Raw genomic sequence first — 21,923 nt, forward strand, 5'->3', positions numbered from 1 at the left:
TAATATATATATATATATATATATATATATATATATTATTTGAGACAATGTTAATTTTGTGAGACCGTGATAAGACCAAATTTTAAAATATAAAAGAGAAAGAAGAATACAAAAAATCTTTTTTTTTTAATTATTTTTTTTCTGAACTTTAGTTATCTAAAATTATAAAAAAAATAATAAAAATTATCGTTTTTTAAAATATGTGAAATATTCTCATAGAATATTATACTGTAAATATTTTAATGTGATTTTTAGAATGTTAGAATATTCTATTAGATTTGTTAGATATGTAGAATATTCTAATATTCTACTAGAATATGTAAAAAAAAATGTATTTTATTTATTTATTTATTATTTTTTTTTGGTATTTTTTTTGGAAAAATATAAATTCCAAAAATAATATTTGAATTTTTTTTTTCTGAAAATTTTAAATTATTTTGCATTTTAAAAATATTTTTTTATCTACTAAATAAATGGTTAGGATTGCGTCTCACGGTCTCACAAAATTAAGCCGTCTCATATGAATCTAACCATATATATATATATATATATATATATATATATATATATATATATATATATATATATATATATATATATATATATATATATATATATATATATATATATATACACACACACTCTCACACACATACACTAGCCCTTTGTCCGTGTTAGATGCTAATAATATTTCTGGAAATTTTATTTTTAGAGGAAAATAGTTTTAGAGGCATGGTATTTCGTAAATGTATCAGCGATCAACCAAAGCAAATCCAAGGGACAACATTGCAAATTTATAAATAAAAAATTCAAAACATCGTTTTTTAATAAGAACTCAAAGTATAATGATATAAGAAAGTAATCAAGAAATGTATGTTGTTTTTATAATAGCATTTCACTTTTTAAAAAAAAATACTTAAAAGATGGTGGGAAATGATAGAAAATTCAATTCATAACAGTTCTTTTCTATAGTTATAACTTTTTCATATAATTTATGGAGTGGTCATAAAGTGTCTTAATTAGAGAAAAGAAAATGAATATTATATTATTATTTTTATGAGTTTAGCAGTTAGACAATTGAGTTAAACAACCTAAATATGAAAAATATGAACAAGAGGAAATGTTTTTACAAACTCAACATAACAACTTTCATAACAAAAGAGGAAATAAAATTGAGGAAAGTGCAACAAGAGGAAATAAATGTGAATTTACCGGCCTTTGATTGATCTTGAGTTGGGTAATGAGGAGCTCAATATACTGGTTAATATGTTGTAAGAAAAAGTGTGACCAATCATGATTTTTCCTTTATTATGCTAATAACTTTTTTTTATTTAGCAACACATGTAAATTAAAAATAAAGATTGAACTACTCGACTGCATTTGCAACTTTAAAAACCAATATCTTACTAAACAAATAGGGACAAAATGTTTTTTGTGTTGCAAAAAAAACCAAATATTATGACTTTACACTTTTCCATCTGAGGTGTATCAAAATGAAAAGGTGTTTACCCATCACCACACCTAATATTCAAAACTATATTCATAAATTTGAACCCTCTAGAGTTTCCAGATCTGATTTGGTTTGTCCATTTGTAAGTAACAAAATCTCATCCAAAGCAACAAAACCCCAAAAACATATAACATGAAGAGAGAGAGAGAGAGAGGGGAGAGAGAGAGAGAGAGAGAGATAGAGAGAGAAAGAAAGAAAGAAAGAAAGAGAGAGAGATGATGGATTAACTGGACAGAGAGAAAGACAGCAAGAATGGGAAACTATTGTTGGATTAGTGTCTAAGTCCATAACTATTTTGGTATATACTTGACCCGATTATGAGTATGGTTCTTTTGGGTTGCCTTCACCATAGCAATATGTAGGATGAATTAAGGAGAGAAAGGTTTAATTATGATTTACTAATATATTATGAGAATAATATATTAAATGAGAAATCATATTGTTTAATTAATATTAGCCAAGAATTAATTGATAATTAATTTTGTAGCTAAAAGAGATTAATTAAATATAGGGGACTAGACTGCAATTATTGGATAATTGAGTTATTGGGCTAAGGAATGCTAAAGGAACAAGGGGTGAACAAAATTATGATGGCAGCTCATCATATTTTCGTCCATGGCCTTATCCAGAAGGTTCCATCGGCTGCTTAGAGTTTAAGCTGTCCATTAGGGTTTTGATTGAAACCCTAGCAGCCCACACAAGTATATAAAGAACCCCTTAGGCCCCAAAAACGTGGGTAACTGGATCCTTAGGGTTTCTAGACGTTTTTGGGTGCCTCCTTTCTTCTCCTTCTTCATCTAGTTGCTAAGTGGTGTTTGTGACTCCATTAGAGGTGTAGCACTTGAGGCACTAAGCTTTCTGAAGCCAATCAAAGCAACGAATTGATTGTTATTGTTATATAACAATGAAAGGTAATTCTCTAAACCCTAATTCAGTTTATTATATGTTAGATCTAGGGTTTATAGCTTTGGATATTCAATTTCATGTTCATTAGACAAACTAGATCCAAAAGCTATTAAGGTTTGCATGTACACCATAGGATTGATGTTTTGCTTAAAACTCATCAGTGATATCAGAGCCTATGATGATTTTCTAATGTATTTGATTCAAAATTTATGTTTTCAAAGCAATTTTTTTTTGTTTTTTTGCTTCTGCCTGATCACCACGAGGTGGTGGTCCTTCACGAGGTTGTAAAATCAGCACGAGGTGGTGTCGGGGCAGATGGCAGAAAACTCGGGATTTTAACCTATTTTGAGCTTAGATAATTACCAAAATTGTTTTTGATTGATAAAATCCGAATTTTATTAATTTGTTATGATTATCCTTTAGAGATAATTGTCATTTAATTAGATAATTATTGCCTTATTTGATAAACCCTAATTATTTGAATTATTTGTTTTGAATTATCTTGTAAGAAATTAAATTAGGTCAAATTTAGATCATTCAAATTATTTGATTAATTTAATTATTTGTAATTTGATCTAGATAGTTTTGAAAAGTTTCAAAACTTGCCCTCAGGTTTTGGAATTTAAAATTTTGATTAAAAGTTTAATATTGAAATATTTAAATTCTAAACTCCAATGTTTTGAAATGTTTCAAGACTTGCCCTCAAGTTTTGGAATTTAAAAGTTGATTAAAAGTTTAATTTTGAAATGTTAAATTCTAAAACCCTAGTATTTTGAAAAGGTTCAAATTACCCTTATGGTTTTATTAATTAATTAAAGTGTATAATTAAAAGAGATTTAATAAACTCATAATGTTTTGGTTTACATTAAATAAATTAAAAGTATAATTTGCTAAATTAGACCACTTAGTATTTTAAAAGTGTAAAATACACCCTATACTATATATATATGTAACATTAAAAGTCTAATATTATATATATGAGTAAGAGTCAGTCTTACCATTAGTAGGTCTCATTCACGAAGCTGATCTATAAGGGGTGTTTAAGGAAATTGCCTATAAAATGGTGATTGAATGGGTATTCACTCTTACCCACTGCACTCTTGACTAGTAGAGGGTCGTTAGACGAACGGGTAGGATAGGACAGAAACCTTCCATTATAAGTATAATGAACTACAAAGTAACTAAATGCTTATACAAATTCCCAAATCATAGTTACTTTAGAATAAAATGTGAAATTGTATGCTAACCCATGGAATTACACTTCGTACCCTTGTCAAACGTTAGTGGAGCGTGTGTGGTTAACCGGCACACTAATTTGGGGATGACATTGGTGGCGAAGGGTGGCTCGATGCTTATCATAGATCAATGGAGTGTGTGTGGCTAACCAACATATTGATTAGGTGATAGTAGCATTGGGTGCACCACGTGATTTGTATGGTTATTCACACCTTGTTTATGATCCTCGGCATCCCAGTCACAAATTGTAGGGCATAATCGAGATTAAACATGCCATTGAAAAGTTCAATGAATCTCAAATGATCTAGGAGTTTCAATTCATTTAAAACTTAAACTTCCTTTTCGTTTTTCATGGTGGAAATTAGTGAATCGTCATTCAGTTATCTTCAAATGTTCTGCAATTGGGTTACGACATCCCTCTCCTAAGTTATGGAATATTGTGTTGGGTCCTAGCCTTAATATCTCATTTGGGTGATTTATTAAGGACTCAACCAATCAACTAACTTGAATTTTCTCCCTTTTGTAGATGTCAAAGTATGACAACTATGGTCTTCCCAAATCCCGTGGAACAAGCTTTCCACATGAAGATGATATTCCACGATATGATTGAGGATCAAGAGATCATGCTTCACTCCCTCCACCTCCTCCAATTGTTCTCCTTACCCCACTAGTTCAAACGCTTGAAAAGTTTAAGCTCACTCCAGCCTTATTGACATTTAAGCATGAAGACGGAAAGTCTGTGTGTGCACACGTCTTAGAGATGAAGTCGCACATTGATAGGTTAAGGATGTTGGGTGTCGATTGTTGGGTTTTGAGCATTCTAACACTCCTAAGTGTACATGCAACCCTAAATACCTTGGATCTATGTTTTCTCTATTATACATGCAAATAAGAACATCCAAGGTATTATCCTAATCTAGCATACAAAAACTATGAATGTAACAAGATAGAATACATACCTCTTTAGTGTAGCTTGATGTCTTCAAGCTTTAAGAGCTTAGCCCCAATAGTGTGGAAGCCTCAAGTGGAATCACAAATCACCAAAACACCTTGGAAGACTTTAGAGAATATGATTACTTGGTTCTCTCTAGTGAAATTGGCTAGCCCTTCTTAGTGTATCCACACTAGTGCTAATTTCACCAACCAAAGACATCTTTATATAGTATGGAGGATTAGGGTTAAACCCTAATACCCATGACCTTTCATTTCCTAGGATCCATGGGTTAAACACTCCATGGACTATCCATGAAAGCTTAGCCCAACCTAAATGAACTTGGCCCATTCCATATATATAAGAGTCCATATTTAATTAGTTCCTTTTGATCACTTAATTAATTATAAATTAATTCTTGGTCAATACTAATTAAATAATATGATTCCATATTAATATATTAGAACTTATAATATATTAATATTAATCATAAACATACTATTCTCAAAAGATTATCCATATAAATTGTGTCGGTGAAGTGCAACCCAAATGGACCATGCCGGGTCGGGTCAAGTACATACCAAATATAGTTATGGACTTAGACATTAATCCAACAGTCTCCCACTTGGATAAGTCTAAAACTATTATTGCGTATGACTTCAAACCTAACTGGCAATCGTAGCTCTTAAAGCTGCTGTCGAACTCTGATCTTGTCAATGAACTTGTCCATTAGATAAGGGATCATATATTCCTCCATTCTAGATATCATATGGACTGAGACATGGATTCGAATCATTCTCTCTGTCCATTTGTTGTTTCCCGATTTCCGATTTATGACGACTGACTAATTGAACAAATCAAATCAGTCCTGGCCCGGCCGAGCACTTCCATTTGTCATCATCAAATCATCGAGGGGCCCACAGATATCGCTTTTATCCCGAAGGTAAAAGGAACGGATAAACTTCGACTCATATGGCTTGTTCTACTACTTGTTGAATCATACACAAAGGCACGTTTTATAGCACCGAGTTACCAAATGCGTTTTCGTGCAATCAATGTACTATCAACTCATAGTAACAACTCATATCTCTAGGTTTGAAGAATATAAGATATTATCATCTCATGATCACTCATGATAAAATCCATGAAGTGATTCCAATGAGCGCGGGTTGAATCCAATACTCAGAACTTATGAGCACTCATGATTGTTGTAGCCTTGTCCAACACCTTAGACCTCTACAACCCATCATGACAGTCTTAATTCATATCTACTTCCAAAATATGACCGACTGTGGATGGTTTGAATAACTTAGTCATTCCGGAAGAATAACCCAGTTTATTCGGGAAGTCAAAACATGCAAAGTGAAACACAATAATAATAGAATCCAATATGGTATCAACCCTTTGAACATAAATAAAACACCTTTTATTTATCACCATATGATTACACATTATTCATTGTATACTGTTTCAGCTATCAACTTTATTCTTGAATTTAAAACAATAGTTGTCCCATGCTCCAAGCATGTACACTATGTTTTCTTAAACACTAGTCATGCCATACACCAAGTATGCATACTATGTTTGTCTATGATCTTTACTTTGTGAACTAGATCCATTGAACATAACTTCAATGATTCTCTTTTCACACTCCCAAATCCTTACCGCAAATGCAGGAATTCCAAATTCATGCCATTTACTGAAATCTGTTAGATTCTAAACTTATATGCATTGATCCTCTCGTAATGATTATGCACAAAGTCATAAAGACTTGGCAACAATCATTACAGAGTATTCCAAAGGAGATCAACTCCTTGGAAATATTCTTCTTGCATTAAGTTTCCTTAATCTTACACAGATTGACGATTCTAACTTTGAAACATTTCCAGATTCCATTTTGACTATCACTTCTGAACAAGAGTTGCCTCCTTACAGATTATGTCAATATGGTCCTTCCAGAATTATCACTATACTTCCAATTGTCCTTGAGTAACCAATCTTTGGTAAACCTTAGATTGTCCTCGACAATTGTTTAATCCTTTTAGTCATATCCAGTTCTAAACCTTTTCCCTTCTTAATGCCCCAGGCATTTTTGAAAATTTTAGAACGGATGATTATAGCACATGTAATCGATCCTATATCCGAAGCATATGGGACACGATTCATGATGTCTCACATAAAGACTAAACCAGTCTTTTGCTATAACATTTCCATTTCAATTTGCCAAGTTCTCATAATTCAGATTATGAAAAGGGATGCCGTAATCATAATCGAATTTTAGAACGCAAATAATGGACTCATATACAGAATTTCCTTATGTTGAGTCATTCCAACATGAAATTCATATATATATCCTTGACTAAATGATTAAAACCTCAAATCTAAACCTTATAGATTTGATATGAAGTATAATTTCCTCTCCCTTAATTATAGCAAAACAACTCTTTCCCAATTGAAACTTTTGTTTTCTATAATTAACATTGCTAACTTGCAATACTTATCATAATTATCATGCTCCCACTAACATGATGATTAATAGCATAACACTTATGCTCCCACTAGCTTTGACATGTACTCAGAAATCAGCTGGACTTCTAGAAATCAATACTTCATTGACTTTCTTACCAAAGTTCAGATTTCTGATGCTAGATTGTTTTGATAAGACTTTATCAAAATCATACACCTTCCCTTAGATAGCACACTTGTGAGTCTAAACAATTATGAAGAGGTATGCCGTAATCATAATGGTTAGACCTTTTTGCCACTTCTCACAAGTCCAGGTTAGTGTGCCGGTAAACCACACACGCTCCACTAACGACTTTGAGAATGCAAATATCACAATTGCTATCTAGCTAAAATCTACTTAGTGAAAGTGTTTCCTCACCATCATTTTCATGAATCGGAGAGAAACCTTATGACACTTAGATTTAATGGTGTATGTGTTCTTATCCATGTGAATTGTCAAAATCATAGTCACAAGACAAGGATAATGACAAATCCAAACTCATATGGACTGAACTTAATCTTAATTTCTTGCCACCTGGCAGTTCAAGGGCCTGCCATTGCTTCCAAGTAGTTGTGTAACCAATTGAGAACTCTAAGAACTCATATGCAATGGCAACTTTAACTGGAATGGGCACAGATATCAACACGATAGGTTATAAACCTCAAGTCGTGTGCTAGGGAAGACCTTCAGGTTTTATTCTTGATTAGTTCTTGAGACTTTCAAGACCTTTAAGACTCCCACTTTCCTCTTGACCTATAAGACTCCCTTGTCAACCATCCAAGAGACAGTGTGGATTCTAATCAAGACAAACACTTCACACATTTGGACTAAGTTGGTCTTTGTTTTATCCAAAACATCACAACTTACCAATTTCAAATGTACAAGAGTAGAAAACTTTTACTCTTACATTTGACAAGTGTTTTTAACCTTCTTTAAGACATGTCACTCAAATGACAATCTTGGAGTATGACTCTAAGACTTGTATTGGAACGAAGTATGACTCATCTTCTTGATTTAATCTTTTCAACAATTCAAGATCCTTCTTCTTAGTCATAAGAATGCACTAAGACTTCCTTAGAGAACTAATTGTGCTATGGTTTCTTAATCATTAAGATGATCACAAAACTGATATTAAAGTACTCTCCCATCTTTTCAGATTTGAGAAACTTTTATCCTTCTGCCTTATTTGATTCTTCTTATTCGCTCTGCCATACATTTGGACCTTTTTCCAATGTCTCAGAGTTACACTTAAGCTTGTAAGTATAATCATATTTACTGAGCTTTAGTAAACTATGACGAATAGTCTTATCAATCTTTTGTGGTGGACTTAATCAGTGCACAAGACTATGTACTCGATCCCTTAGTCCATTACTTGACTCACACATCCATGTGATCGAGTAATTAGTCTTAATTTTCCAATACTTGAAAGTTTTCATTCATCATGCTATACAACTTGCATGATTCCAAGTTCCGGTCCAAATGAAACTTGGGTGATGAGAATCTTTCCTTATTTGGTAAATATAGACATTACCACAAATGAAAGAATCAACTTCATATTTCCACTCTTGCTCTTAATGGAATCATATAAGCAACAATTTTTCCTCAAATGCCATTGTAAGGATATTTTAAAATAAATAAAATCAAAATTTTTTTCTTTTATTTTAAAACTTTGCGGAAAAAACTTATCATTACAATCCATATGAAAACTTGTTGTTATCTATTCCTTAAGCAATATCTCATAACTCCTAAGAAGTAGCTCAAGAATCCGATTTTTCAAACTATGCGATAGAAATCCATCTACGCGATCAGATTCAGCATATTCTTTCTTTAAGTTTCTCCACTTTTTCTTTGATTCTTAAAACATCACCATGTGACCCAGTCACATCAAGTATCAAGAGTCTCAGAATAGAAACTTAACAGAGTTAGATAGTGGACTTTACCTGAAGTAGAGTCAAACTTATTGACTTTAACATCCTTAGGTAAATTTGGCAGCTTCGTGACCAATGCCCCTTCCTTTGGCAATATAAACATATGAACCCTTTGATAATGGTACACGTGACTATCACAGACTTAGCTTTTCTCTTTACCATTTGGTCAACCGAGTTGACTATGGCTGATCCCTTTCCACCGGGATGAGAGAGCTTTACTAGATATCCAATGTCATCATTGTCAATGTCCATAAAGTTTTAGGAAGTTGATCTTAACAAATAGATAAGATCATTAAGGGTCTTGTCATAGTCTGTTTCATAGGTGTTCCAAAAGAACTCACTATGTGACTTAGAAAGTGATTGAACCACCAACTTTCTCAAGACTTTGACACCCAACTCTCCCGGCTTGTCAATATGTGACTACATCTCCAAGATGTGACCACACCTTGACCTTGCCTTGCCAATAGGGCTTGAGTGACCTTAAACTTTTCAAGAACTTGTGGGTTAGGGAGAATGGTTGGAGGAGGAGAAAGAAGTATGATATCCATGGGACATCATCTTCACTAGGAAACCTTGTTTCAAGAGATTTGGGAAGATCATAGGTGTCTAAACCAGACATCTTTTGGGAGATATTCAAGATAGTTGATTTAAAGTCCTTAATATGACACCCAATATGAAATATTAAGGCTAGGACCCAACAAACTGTTTTATAACTTAGAAGAGGTATGCCGTAATCCAAGCTATAAAATATTTGAAGGTAGGTGAATGACGATTCACCAATTTCCACCAAGATAAACGAAATGTATTATTAGGTTTTAATTGGTTTTGAAACTCCTAGATCTTTGAGATTCATTGAACTTTTCAAAGGCATGTTTCAATCTCGAGTGTGCCCTTCAGGTTTTGTGACTGGGATGCCGAGGATCACAAAACAAGGTGTGAAGTAACCATGCAAATCACTTGGTACCCTTAATAAATTACCCCTCAATCGATGTGCCGGTTAACCACACACGCTCCATCGATACTATGATAAATATTAAGTCACCCTTTACCTACCTTGTTAAGTCCAAGTTAGTGTGCCGGTTAACCACACACGCTCCACTAACGACTTAGACAAAGTGTAAAGTGTAATTTCATGGGTTAGCACCTTATTCACATTTTTCCTAAGTAACTAAGATTGGGTATTATTAAGAGTTTAGTTACTTAGTATTATCATTAATACTTTTAATGAAGGAGAATTATAGTCTTGTCAAACCCGTTCGGCTAACGACCCTCCACCGGTCAAGCAAGCGGTGAGTGAGAGTGGACACCCATTAAGTTGCCATTTTATAGGCAACAACCTTATACCCACCTTATAGACCGGCTTCGTGAATGAGGCGTACTAGCGGTAAGACTGACTTTACTCTTATACATATATATATTATTAACTTATAATATTATAAAGTATAAGGGTTGAATTTTAACTTTTAAAATTCTAAGGGCTAACTTGGAATTAAAGTATTCATAAGGAAAACTTTTCAAATTCCAAAACTTGAGGGCAAGTTTTGAAACTATTCAAAACTAATTAATTCCATAACTTATGTGTTTAAAGTAGTTTTAATTAAAAAACTCTTCAAGTTCCATAACTTGAGGACAAGTTATGGAAGACTTTAAACTAATAAAAGAACTAACTTTTCTTTATTTTATAACTTATGGATTTAATTATGGTTACATATTTTTCTTTAATGAAGTGACTCTTGAACTTCCATAACTTGAGGACAAGTTATGGAGTCATAAAAAATTATTCAATGACACAAGACTCTTCATTTTGTAACCATTGCCAACTTTATGAGTTTTAAGATTCATAAATGTGACTTTTAAGTTACATAAACACATTTTATGAACTTCTTTTAGATTAATTTGGATTAAAACCAACTAACAAATAATATTTTTCATCAATCTAAATTAACTCATAAAACAAGATAACACAAAAAAAACTTTTCATGTTCCATATCTTAAGAACAAGTTATGGAATTCTTTAAAACATTAAGACCAAGTTTTGTAACTCCATAAAAAACTTTGAATCAATTTTTTTTTTTAAAAAACTTTTCATATCCATAACTTATGGAGGTTTCAAAAAACTCTTTAGATCAGCCTTTTAAAACTAATAAAATAATCATATCGTTTTAACTTTTACTAAATTTGACCAAATTCAGCTCATATAGCAAATGATTCAAATTTTACAAATAATTAGTTTTTCACAAAAACAAGAAATTATCTTAAAATTTGACAAACTTCATGTTTTTTTTTCCTCAACTTGGAAAAAAAAATTCATTTGCATCAAATATAATAGAAAACAACCCATGGCTCTGATACCACTATTGGGTTTTGAGCATTCTAACACTCCTAAGTGTACATGCAACCCTAAATACCTTGGATCTATGTTTTCTCTATTATACATGCAAATAAGAACATCCAAGGTATTATCCTAATCTAGCATACAAAAACTATGAATGTAACAAGATAGAATACATACCTCTTTAGTGTAGCTTGATGTCTTCAAGCTTTAAGAGCTTAGCCCCAATAGTGTGGAAGCCTCAAGTGGAATCACAAATCACCAAAACACCTTGGAAGACTTTAGAGAATATGATTACTTGGTTCTCTCTAGTGAAATTGGCTAGCCCTTCTTAGTGTATCCACACTAGTGCTAATTTCACCAACCAAAGACATCTTTATATAGTATGGAGGATTAGGGTTAAACCCTAATACCCATGACCTTTCATTTCCTAGGATCCATGGGTTAAACACTCCATGGACTATCCATGAAAGCTTAGCCCAACCTAAATGAACTTGGCCCATTCCATATATATAAGAGTCCATATTTAATTAGTTCCTTTTGATCACTTAATTAATTATAAATTAATTCTTGGTCAATACTAATTAAATAATATGATTCCATATTAATATATTAGAACTTATAATATATTAATATTAATCATAAACATACTATTCTCAAAAGATTATCCATATAAATTGTGTCGGTGAAGTGCAACCCAAATGGACCATGCCGGGTCGGGTCAAGTACATACCAAATATAGTTATGGACTTAGACATTAATCCAACATCGATATCTCAAAAATATTGACTGTTGACTGAGTTCTTTAGTCAATTCCTGAATCATATAGTGAGTTCGTTAGAGAGTACTATATTATGGATCACGACGTGACCCTCATTGATCTCACATATTTGCTTATAGCTGCTGAATCAGCAATGATTTGGCGTGCTGGTCAAGCAAATTTGTATGGTGAATCAAACTCCCAAACTTCAATGGACACAGGCAACATTGGAAGTCCAGAAAGAACTAAGTCTGTGATTGTCCGATGTGTTGTGCCAAAGGAGTCCATTTGCTTTTATTGCCAAGAGAAGGAGCATTGGAGACGAAGCTGCGCAAACTACCTGAGAGATCTAAGAGATGGGAGGGTCAAGAAGTATGGCTATGCTTCAGGTAAAATCCATTAACTAACTCATTTAAGTTCCTATTCTAGATTCTTAATACATGATGTGATAAGATTACACTTTGATGTTTTGTAGGATTGAAGAAAAGAGAGGAAGCTTAAGGGAAAAAGTGAGCTGAATCTAATCGTGAAGAAATGGATTTCAGTCGCATTGCTTGAAGATTAGATTCTTGAGCTACTACTTGGAGTTAGAATAGATTGCTAAGAAATATGTAATAACATAGTTTTTCAATTGAATTGCATTGTAAGGACAAATTTTTCTGCAATAAAATAAATTTTGATTTTTTTATCCTTGCAATGGCGTGTATGAAAAATTGATGTGTGAAGGTTTCTATTATTAGCAATAATGGATTTGATTTTTAATTATGTTATTTGTGGAGATGTCAAGAATTTACCAAATAGGGAGAGTTTCTCATTGCCCAAGTTTCAATTGGAAAGAAACTTGGAATCATGCAACTTGGTTGCGTGATGAATGAAAACTTTCATATTTGTAGATTAGACTAATTCTTTGACAAAGTGTCAAGTGAAGGACTAGGAGATCGAGTACACTAGGTTGTATGTTGATCAAGTCCACCATAAGAGTAATAAAGATATTCGTCATGATTTACTAAATCTTAGTAAATATGATTATACTTATAAGATTAAGTGTAATTCTGAGTTGGTTGAAAGAGTTTCAATGAATAGTAGAACGAATAAAGAAGAATCAAGTAGGCAAAAAGATAAAAGTTTCTCTATTCTAAGAAGAAGGGGGTACCTTTTATTGTGTTTTATGATAAAGTCTTAATGATTAAGAACCATATCTCAATTGGTCCTCTAAGTGAGTCTTAGTACATTTGTATGTCTAAGAAGAGGAATCGGGAATTGTGGAAATGGTTAAATCAAGAAGTCAATCATACTTCGTTCCAATATCGAATCTTAGAGTCATACTCCAAGATTGTGAATTGAGTGACAAGTCTTTAGTAGGTTTATAACACTCAACAAATGTGGAATTTGGAAAAATTTTCTTATTCTTGCACATTTGAAATTGGTAAGTTGTGTTGTCTTGGATAAGACAAAGACCAACTAGAACCAATTATGTGAAGTGTTTTGTCTTGATAAGAACTACACTAACTCTTGAATATTTGTTTTGTCTAGGAAAGTTTCCTGACAAGAGAATCATATATGTCAAGAGGTCAGTGACAGTTTTAATGATCTTGAAAAAGGTTTCAAGAGAAAATCAAGAATAAACCTTATCAATCATCACTAGCACACAACTTGAGGTTTACAACCTATTATGTTGACATTATTTTGTTTCTGTGCCACTCCAATTGAGTTAATTATGTATGTGAGTTCTATAAGTCTTCATTTGAATGCATAAAAGCGCCTTGGTCGATGGAAAGCACATTGATATGTAAGGATAATTTGCTAAACTACTTGGAAGACATGGTGGGCAATCGTGTTACCATAAGGCTAGAAATCAAGAAAGTTCAATCCATATGAGTCTGGATTTGTCGCAAACTTGGTTTTGGCAAATTCACATGGATAGGAAATCATACACCATAAAAATCTAAGTGTCATAAGATTCCCTCCTTCATGAAAATTATTGTGAGGAAATGCTTTCACTAAGAGAGATTTTAAAAAGATATCAATTGTGAAAATTGTATTCTCAAATTCGATTATGGTTACGGCATCCCTTTCCATAGTTCGAATTGTGAGATTTGGCAATTAGTCTAACATTTGGGACTTATTGATATAAGTTCTGAATTGTTTAGACATACATATGAGCTATCTAAGGCAAAGGTGTATAAGTTTAAGAAGCTTAGATAAAGGCTTATCGAAGCATCTGGAATTAGAAATATGAACTTCAGAAATTCAATAGGCATTGTTTTCTGGAAGTCCAGCTGTTTTCTGAATACATGTCAAAGCTAGTGGGACCATAAGTGTTATGCTTATATGATAATAATTGTCATGATAGTTGGAGCATAAGTGTGATGCTTGTATGATTATTATGGCAAGTATTTCAAGTTAGCAATATTAATTATAGAAAAACAAAGATTCAATTTGCAAAGTTGCATGGTTTGAAAAGTTGTTGTGCTATAATTAAGAGAGACTATATTATACTTCGTTTCAAAATCTAAAGCTTAGATTGACAAATTTTAATAAATTTAGTCAAAGGATACATAGTGTGTTCTCAAATTTTGATTATGATTACGGCATCCCTCTTCATAGTTGGAATTGTGAGAATGTGACACATAAAATATTATGGCAGAAGATTGATAAAGTATCATATCTTTATGTAAGACATTATGCATCGTGTCCCATACGCTTCGGGTATAGTATCGATTGCAAATGCTATAATATTTGACCATTCTAAAATTTTCCAAATGTCTAGCGCATTAAGAGGGAAAAAGGACTAGAATCGGTTTTGACTAAAATAATTAAACAACTATCAAAGGACGATCCAAAGTTCGCTGAGGATTGGTTGCTTGTGAGTAGTTGGAAGTATGGTATTGGATGGACCATATCGACATTATTATGAATAGCAAGATTCTATTAAGAATGAGTTGTCATATGGCAAATATGGAAATGTTTACATATTGGGAGTTGGATATTGAGAGTCTATGTCTAGATTAGAAACTTTTATGCAAGCAGGATGTTTAAAGGAATGTACTTTGAATGTGAGACTTCACGTCTATGGAATTGTCTTGTAACAATTTCCGATAGAGTACTTTGTAATTTCATTGGCCAGGTCTTGGTGACTTTTGTGCTATGACTTTGCGAAAGGATCATTGCATAAAATGTTAGAATCTAGCAAATTCTAGTAGTGGCAAGAACCTTGTGTTCTAACACTAATGATAAGGATTGGGAATTATGAAATGAGCATCATTGGAAAGGTTTTCAATTGATCTATTTCATAAAGTAAGGACCATATGAAATATAGTGTGCATGCTTTGTGCATGGGACAACTATTGTTATAATTTGTGTAATAAGTTGATTTTCTGAAACAGTAAACAATGAATAATGAGTAATCAATATGGTGTTTAAACAAAAGTGTTTTACTTACTCCCACAAGTTTGGGGCCATATAGGATTAAGTATTATTGTTGTGTTTCAGTTTGCATGTTTTGACTTCCAGAATAACTGGGTTATTCGAACCTCCATAGTCGGTCATACGTTGGAGGTAAGTATGAAGGAAGACTGTCATGAAGAGTCTGTAGATTGTCTGAAGAGTTTAGACATAGCATAAGTTTGCTGTAGGGTACACGAGTGCTTTGATAAGATTAGAGTATTGGATTAAATCCATGCTCACTTGGATCACTTCATGGATTTATCACGAGTGATTAGTGAGACGATAATATTGTATATTCTTGAAACCCAGACGTGTGAGTTGTTATTTGTTGGTCGGTTGCACATTGTTTATAAGTAAACGCACCAGTAACTTGGTGTTATAAAACTTATTGTTGTGTGTGATTCGATCAGTGAATGTAAGAAAGCATATGAGTCGAAGTTTATCCTTTCCTTTTACCCAAAGTGGGATAAAAGCGATATATTTGGGCCTCTGGATGATTTAGTGATGACACCTAAGTGCTTGGCCACCCCGAGACTAAGTTGATGTGTTCAATTGTAGTCTGTTGTCAGTCGTCATAAATCGGAAGTCGGGAAACAATATAGAGAAAATGATTAAAATTCATGTATTATGTCTATACAATATCTTGAGAATGGAGGAATATATGATCCCTTATCTAAAGGACACGCGTATGATAAGATCAGAGTTGACAATGGCTTTTGAAAGCTACGATTGCTGAACAGGTTCTGAAGTCATACGAAAAATAGTTATTAGACTTATCCAAGTGGGAGACTGTTGGATTAGTGTCTAAGTCCATAACTATTTTGGTATATACTTGACCCGATTATGAGCATGGTCCTTTTGGGTTGCCTTCACCACAGAAATATGTAGGATGAATTAAGGAGAGAAAGTTTTAATTATGATTTATTAATATATTATGAGAATAATATATTAAAGGAGAAATCATATTGTTTAATTAATATTAGCCAAGAATTAATTGATAATTAATTCTGTAGCTAAAAGAGATTAATTAAATATAGGGGACTAGACTGTAATTATTGGATAATTGAGTTATTGGGCTAAGGAATGCTAAAGGAACAAGGGGTAAACGAAATTATGATGGGAGCCCATCATATTTTCGTCCATGGCTTTATCTAGAAGGTTCCATGGGCTGCTTAGAGTTTAAGCTGTCCATTAGGGTTTTGACTGAAATCCTAGGAGCCCACACAAGTATATAAAGAACCCATTAGGCCCCAAAAAATGTGGGTAACTGAATCTGAAACGACCCAAAAATACGGCCCGAAAATTTCATTTTTAATATAACCATAATCATAAAACGGAGTATATCATAATAAAACCATGCGTTGCAAATCTCAAAACCATACTAAAATACAAATGAGAAAACGGTGTCATGACTGTATCAAAACATATATAAGATAACTGATCAACTCCCAGGATAAAACTGTGGTTGTGGTGTGCGCGATGCCATCATCCCGAGCCCTTCCCTCTGCTTGCGGAAGTACCTGAAACCAAAACTGAAACTGTAAGCACGAAGCTTAGTGAGCTCCCCCAAACTACCACATACCACACAATAACATATAAAGCACATACTGGGCCTTGCCCACTACATCAGACCGAAGTCCGGCTAACCGGGGCCTTGCCCCCTACATCGGACCGAAGTCAGAAGCTGGCTGAAACATCGGACTATAGTCCGAAGCTGACTGGGACCTTCGTCCCCTACATCGAACCGAGTCCGAAGCTGACTAGGACATCGGACCGAAGTCCGAAGCTGACTGAGACATCGGACCGAAGCCCGAAGCTGACTGGGACCTACGTCCCCTACATCGGACTGGAGTCCAAAGCTGACATCGGACCGAAGTCCGAAGCTGACTAGGACCTTGTCCCCTAAATCGGATCGAAGTCCGAAGCTGAATGAACATAGCATAAACGTATCATCTAGCATAAACACATAACCCTGTCTGAACCACGAAGGCATCAAACATACTAACTACTACATCGAACCGAGGTTCGAAGCTGACTGCTAGCTAAACGGGCCGGCATTGTGGCCTTAGACCCGTTACTACTGGAAGGAACACTCACCTCGTGAACTGGCTGCTGTGTGAATGGCTCTGGAAGCTAACTGTTGCTGCTCCGGTATCTCCCCGGCTACAAGGCCATAAACACACTCAATCAAATACTAAACACTGCACTGGGGTAAAATGACTCTTTTACCCTTGGTCAAAGTCAACTCTCCCGGTCAAAGTCAACCCACAGTTGACCTGACTCGCCGAGTTGGGCCACCAACTCGCCGAGTCTCTAATCTCATTTCACAACCCCACTCGTGGCTACTCGTCGAGTATGGCATCGACTCGACGAGTACTCTTTCTATCCAAGAACTCAAACAATCTTCATCCGACTCGCCGAGTCATATGAACAACTCGACGAGTTGTTCTTGAGCTTAAGAATATTGCCTTGGACTAGCCGAGTTGGATGAACAACTCGCTGAGTCCCTCCATTACTGAGTCTGCTCTCCGACTCACTGAGTCCACTCTACTACTCACAGGCTTCCACTCGTCATCACTCAAAAGGGGAAAAACAGGGACTCGCGACTCGACTCACCGAGTCGTTCTTCCGACTCGCCGAGTCGCTTGCATGCAGCAACTCAAAACTCGATTCTGCTTGAATCCAGTGTATAAAACTAGTAGATCTGGACTCCCTTAACTCGATTAGCACGTAAAGATTCTATCTTTACGTGCCCATATGCATCCATGAAGCTAAAATGGCTCAAAAAGCATAATAAAGGCTAGGTCTAGGGTTTTCATGCAAGATAACTTCAAAAAGGCAATAGATCTGGGCTCTACAACTCCTAAATGAACTGATCTAAGGATATCTCGACATAATAGGGCATCCATACAATCATAAGGCTTGAGAGAAGCATCAAATTAGATCTAGAAGAGTTCTAATGGAGGTTAAAAGCATAAAATAGGAGGGAATCCGAAGAATACCTCAAAGAACTCTGATTTGCCCTTGGATCATTGCTCTACACCTCTTCTCCTTGCTCCTTTCTTCTTCTCCTTCTTCAAGCCTTCAAAAATTTAACACAAGAACACTTAGATCACTCAAGGATGGATTAGGGTTTTCTCACAGCTTTTTGAGGGTGAAGGAGGCGAGATTGGGGCTATAAGGTGGATTAAATAGTGAGCAACCCGGGGATTTAGGGTTTCTTCCAGGCAGGCAGACTCGCCGAGTCGCCGACTAACACGTGCTCGAAATCCCGTCCCTACTCGGCGAGTCAGGCTATGAACTCGCCGAGTCCCTATTGCAAACTTCTAATTAAATACTATGGAATCATCATACCGGGGACGGGTCGTTACAGAATCCTTAAGGTTTCTAGACGTTTTTGGGTACCTCCTCTCTTCTCCTTCTTCATCTAGTTTCTTAGTGGTGTTTGTGACTCCATTAGAGGTGCAGCACTTGACGCACTAAGCTTTCTGAAGCCAATCAAATCAAGGAATTGATTGTTATTGCTATATAACAATCAGAGGTAATTCTCTAAACCCTAATTCAGTTTATTATATGTTAGATCTAGGTTTTATTGGTTTGGATATTCAATTGCATGTTCATTAGAAAAACTAGATCCAAAAGCTATTAGGGTTTGCATGTACACCATGGGATTGATGTTTTTCTTAAAACCCATCAACTATAACACAACGTACTCCGATTTTATCATTTGGAGTTTACTTTTTTTAAGTAAAATAAAATTAAAACTCAATAAATTAAGGTTAAATAAGATTAACAAACACAATTTTGGTTTGACTTATTTAATTAAGAAGCATCGAATACTATGGTTGTGTTTGGCGATGCTTTTGGATTTGATTTGTCAAAGTGAAAAGGGTATTTATGGTGGTCGAGTCAAAGTTCGATGCTATTTGAGATATGTTATCATGAGAAAAAAAAAACAAACTTGTGTAGTTTCAGGGATATAATATATTTTACATCGTGTATTGAAATATATCTAGAAAAAATTATGTAATCATCTCACTTTAGACGAATACATTTAACCAATAAGGGTTGGAGTTAAGTTTCCAAGCTTAAGCATATGTTTTTCTTTGGGCTATTAGTAGAGATGCTAGTAGAGATGCTGGCTTCATTAGCAGCTTAGTATAGATGCTAGTTTCGTTAGAAGTTTAGCAATAAAGAGAGCCAAAAACGCTATGAATTTGATGTGTCTTCTTCCATAATTGTCTGAACCCTAGAGTGATCCCCTTCTACTTTAGTATTGTATGAGTATTGTTGAACTTTTCTTTGGGTTTAGGACATGCCAACTCGTGTACATGGAAGAGGCGGTGTCGTTCTTTGATAATGGGTCTTGCAGGGCGATTAAGGACATTGTAGTTTGTGGTGGTCCTTTCTTTGGTGACATACAGTGGTGAATTGATATCCTATGTATTAGGTTGGTTGTTTTAGGTTTATACTTGGTATTAGAGGCTAACTTATACACTTTTGTTTCCTTAAGGGCCCAATATCGGGTATTGCAAGACCACATCTTACGGGATAGCTACATATATGGTATGGATTCTGATTATGCTCATGCCTTAGCTTCTCTTCGTAGAAACTTTCTAGACATTAACCTTAGAATCTTTACTACTAATACACCGCCCCTAAATCCCATAATACACTAGTAAGTGCCCTTTTTAGTAAAATTGTCAAAGATATGGAAGTGCATCTCGACATGAAGGCTAGGTATAAAGCAGTTTTCAGATGTTTATGAGCACCACATGCTCAAGATTTTCTTCTAGCTATCTGTATAAATGGGCTTGGCCAACATATATCTCTTGTGGAGTATCGTACTACCATCAAATATCGACTCATATCTCGGGGTTCAAATACATGCATGTTTGGACTCATTTGGAGAGCATGCAGTTTATTGTAAAGAAATCTCGGGGTTCAAATACATGCACGATATGGTTAAGAATTTTTTGTTTGACATATTTATGCCCGTCGAGGTTTCAGCCAACAAAGAGACTCCTGAGAGTTTCTTAACTGACTTGGCATAAAGAAGGTCAACCCTTAGGCCGAGCAATGTTCTAATTGTTGGATGGGGTGGAGGGAAACACTCATGTGTCGACCTTACAGGGGTATCCCCTCTCGTGGGCTTGTGGGTTGGTTGTTTCACGATAGGATAGATGAATTTAAAAGCTGCTATAGGCAAGGTCACCAAACATGAGAAATCATGAATGGAAAATCAACATGCGTTCATATCATTTGCATTTGATATGTTGCTTTCCTGGCACTGAATGCAGTTGAGCTTCTTAATAGAGTACAACAGATCATGCATAGCAATGTTATATCCACTCATTGTACGATGATAACTCAGTTTTATTATATAAATGAAATTGAGAAAATTGGGTAAGAATTACTTATTCTAACGTTTAACTTTTTTTTGGAACGAAGAGCAAAATTATATTAATAAAAAGGAAACTACGTTTCAACAAGGAGATAAACAAACATTTGAAATTGGATACATACACCAATTAAACTAATCAATCTTATTTTATTTGCATCTATGTTTAACCTAATTAAAAATGAAAATGCTAATTTTATCTGCCATAAGCATAGTTGCTCGCCTTTTGTTCTGAAAAGCAATCGTACTCCGCTCTTTCCATATCTTCCATAAGGCGGCGTCCACAAGTGGCAACTTCAAATTTGGCAATTCTTGTTGCCATACTTCAAGCTCAATATATCTATTCAGTAATTCCATGACGAGGGTTGATGTTGAAAAACATAATACTATCCCACTTGCTACTTCAATAGTTCCATAGTTCTGAAGCCACAAAACATGAAAAGAAAGTGTAATTTAGGCGCTTGTCAGACTTTAGAAAAAAAGGTCATTGACATGAAGAATTTTCAATCCACTGTTTAAATAAATCGGCATAAATAAGAATTATGTCTTGTCTCGGTATGGTGATGGTGCGTCATGGAGCAGGGGGTTCACGATCTGGATCCAGTTCGGGCACAAGCACCGAACTGGTTGATGAGAGGCTATGCGAGTTCATTGGATCTGAGGTTACTAGAGGCATCCTTGATGCGACCCTGATGGTATTCGGGTCAATCAAGGAGGGTATGATCGAGTTGGTGGAGGATCGCTTTCGGGCCTTCAAGGGAGATCTGTTCGCTCTCCATTTAGGGGCCTGCACACTCTCCTTCAAGGATTCAGGGGATGTGGGGCACCAGATTTCTTTGGGGTTAAGGACCTCCATCATAGCCAGTCCTTGGATAGATGACATTGAGTGTGCTCAGATGATGAGCTTTTGCCCTGAGGGGTCGAAGTTCAAGTTCGCTGCAAGATGTTTGAGGGAGTGATCTCGAG

General features: G+C 34.8%; 1 protein-coding gene across 1 annotated transcript in view; it reads right to left on the reverse strand.

Moving 5' to 3' along the window:
* Nucleotides 1-21,314, reverse strand: part of LOC111891397 (thaumatin-like protein) — a 23,320-nt gene extending 2,006 nt beyond the window's left edge. Inside the window, 1 exon segment of the mRNA XM_052765672.1 lies at nucleotides 21,206-21,314. Within this exon segment, the coding sequence (XP_052621632.1) occupies nucleotides 21,206-21,314 (109 nt within the window).
* Between the last annotated feature and the right edge of the window lie 609 nt (nucleotides 21,315-21,923).

The sequence above is a fragment of the Lactuca sativa genome, chromosome 7, assembly GCF_002870075.4.
Source record: "Lactuca sativa cultivar Salinas chromosome 7, Lsat_Salinas_v11, whole genome shotgun sequence".
NCBI lineage: Eukaryota > Viridiplantae > Streptophyta > Magnoliopsida > Asterales > Asteraceae > Lactuca > Lactuca sativa.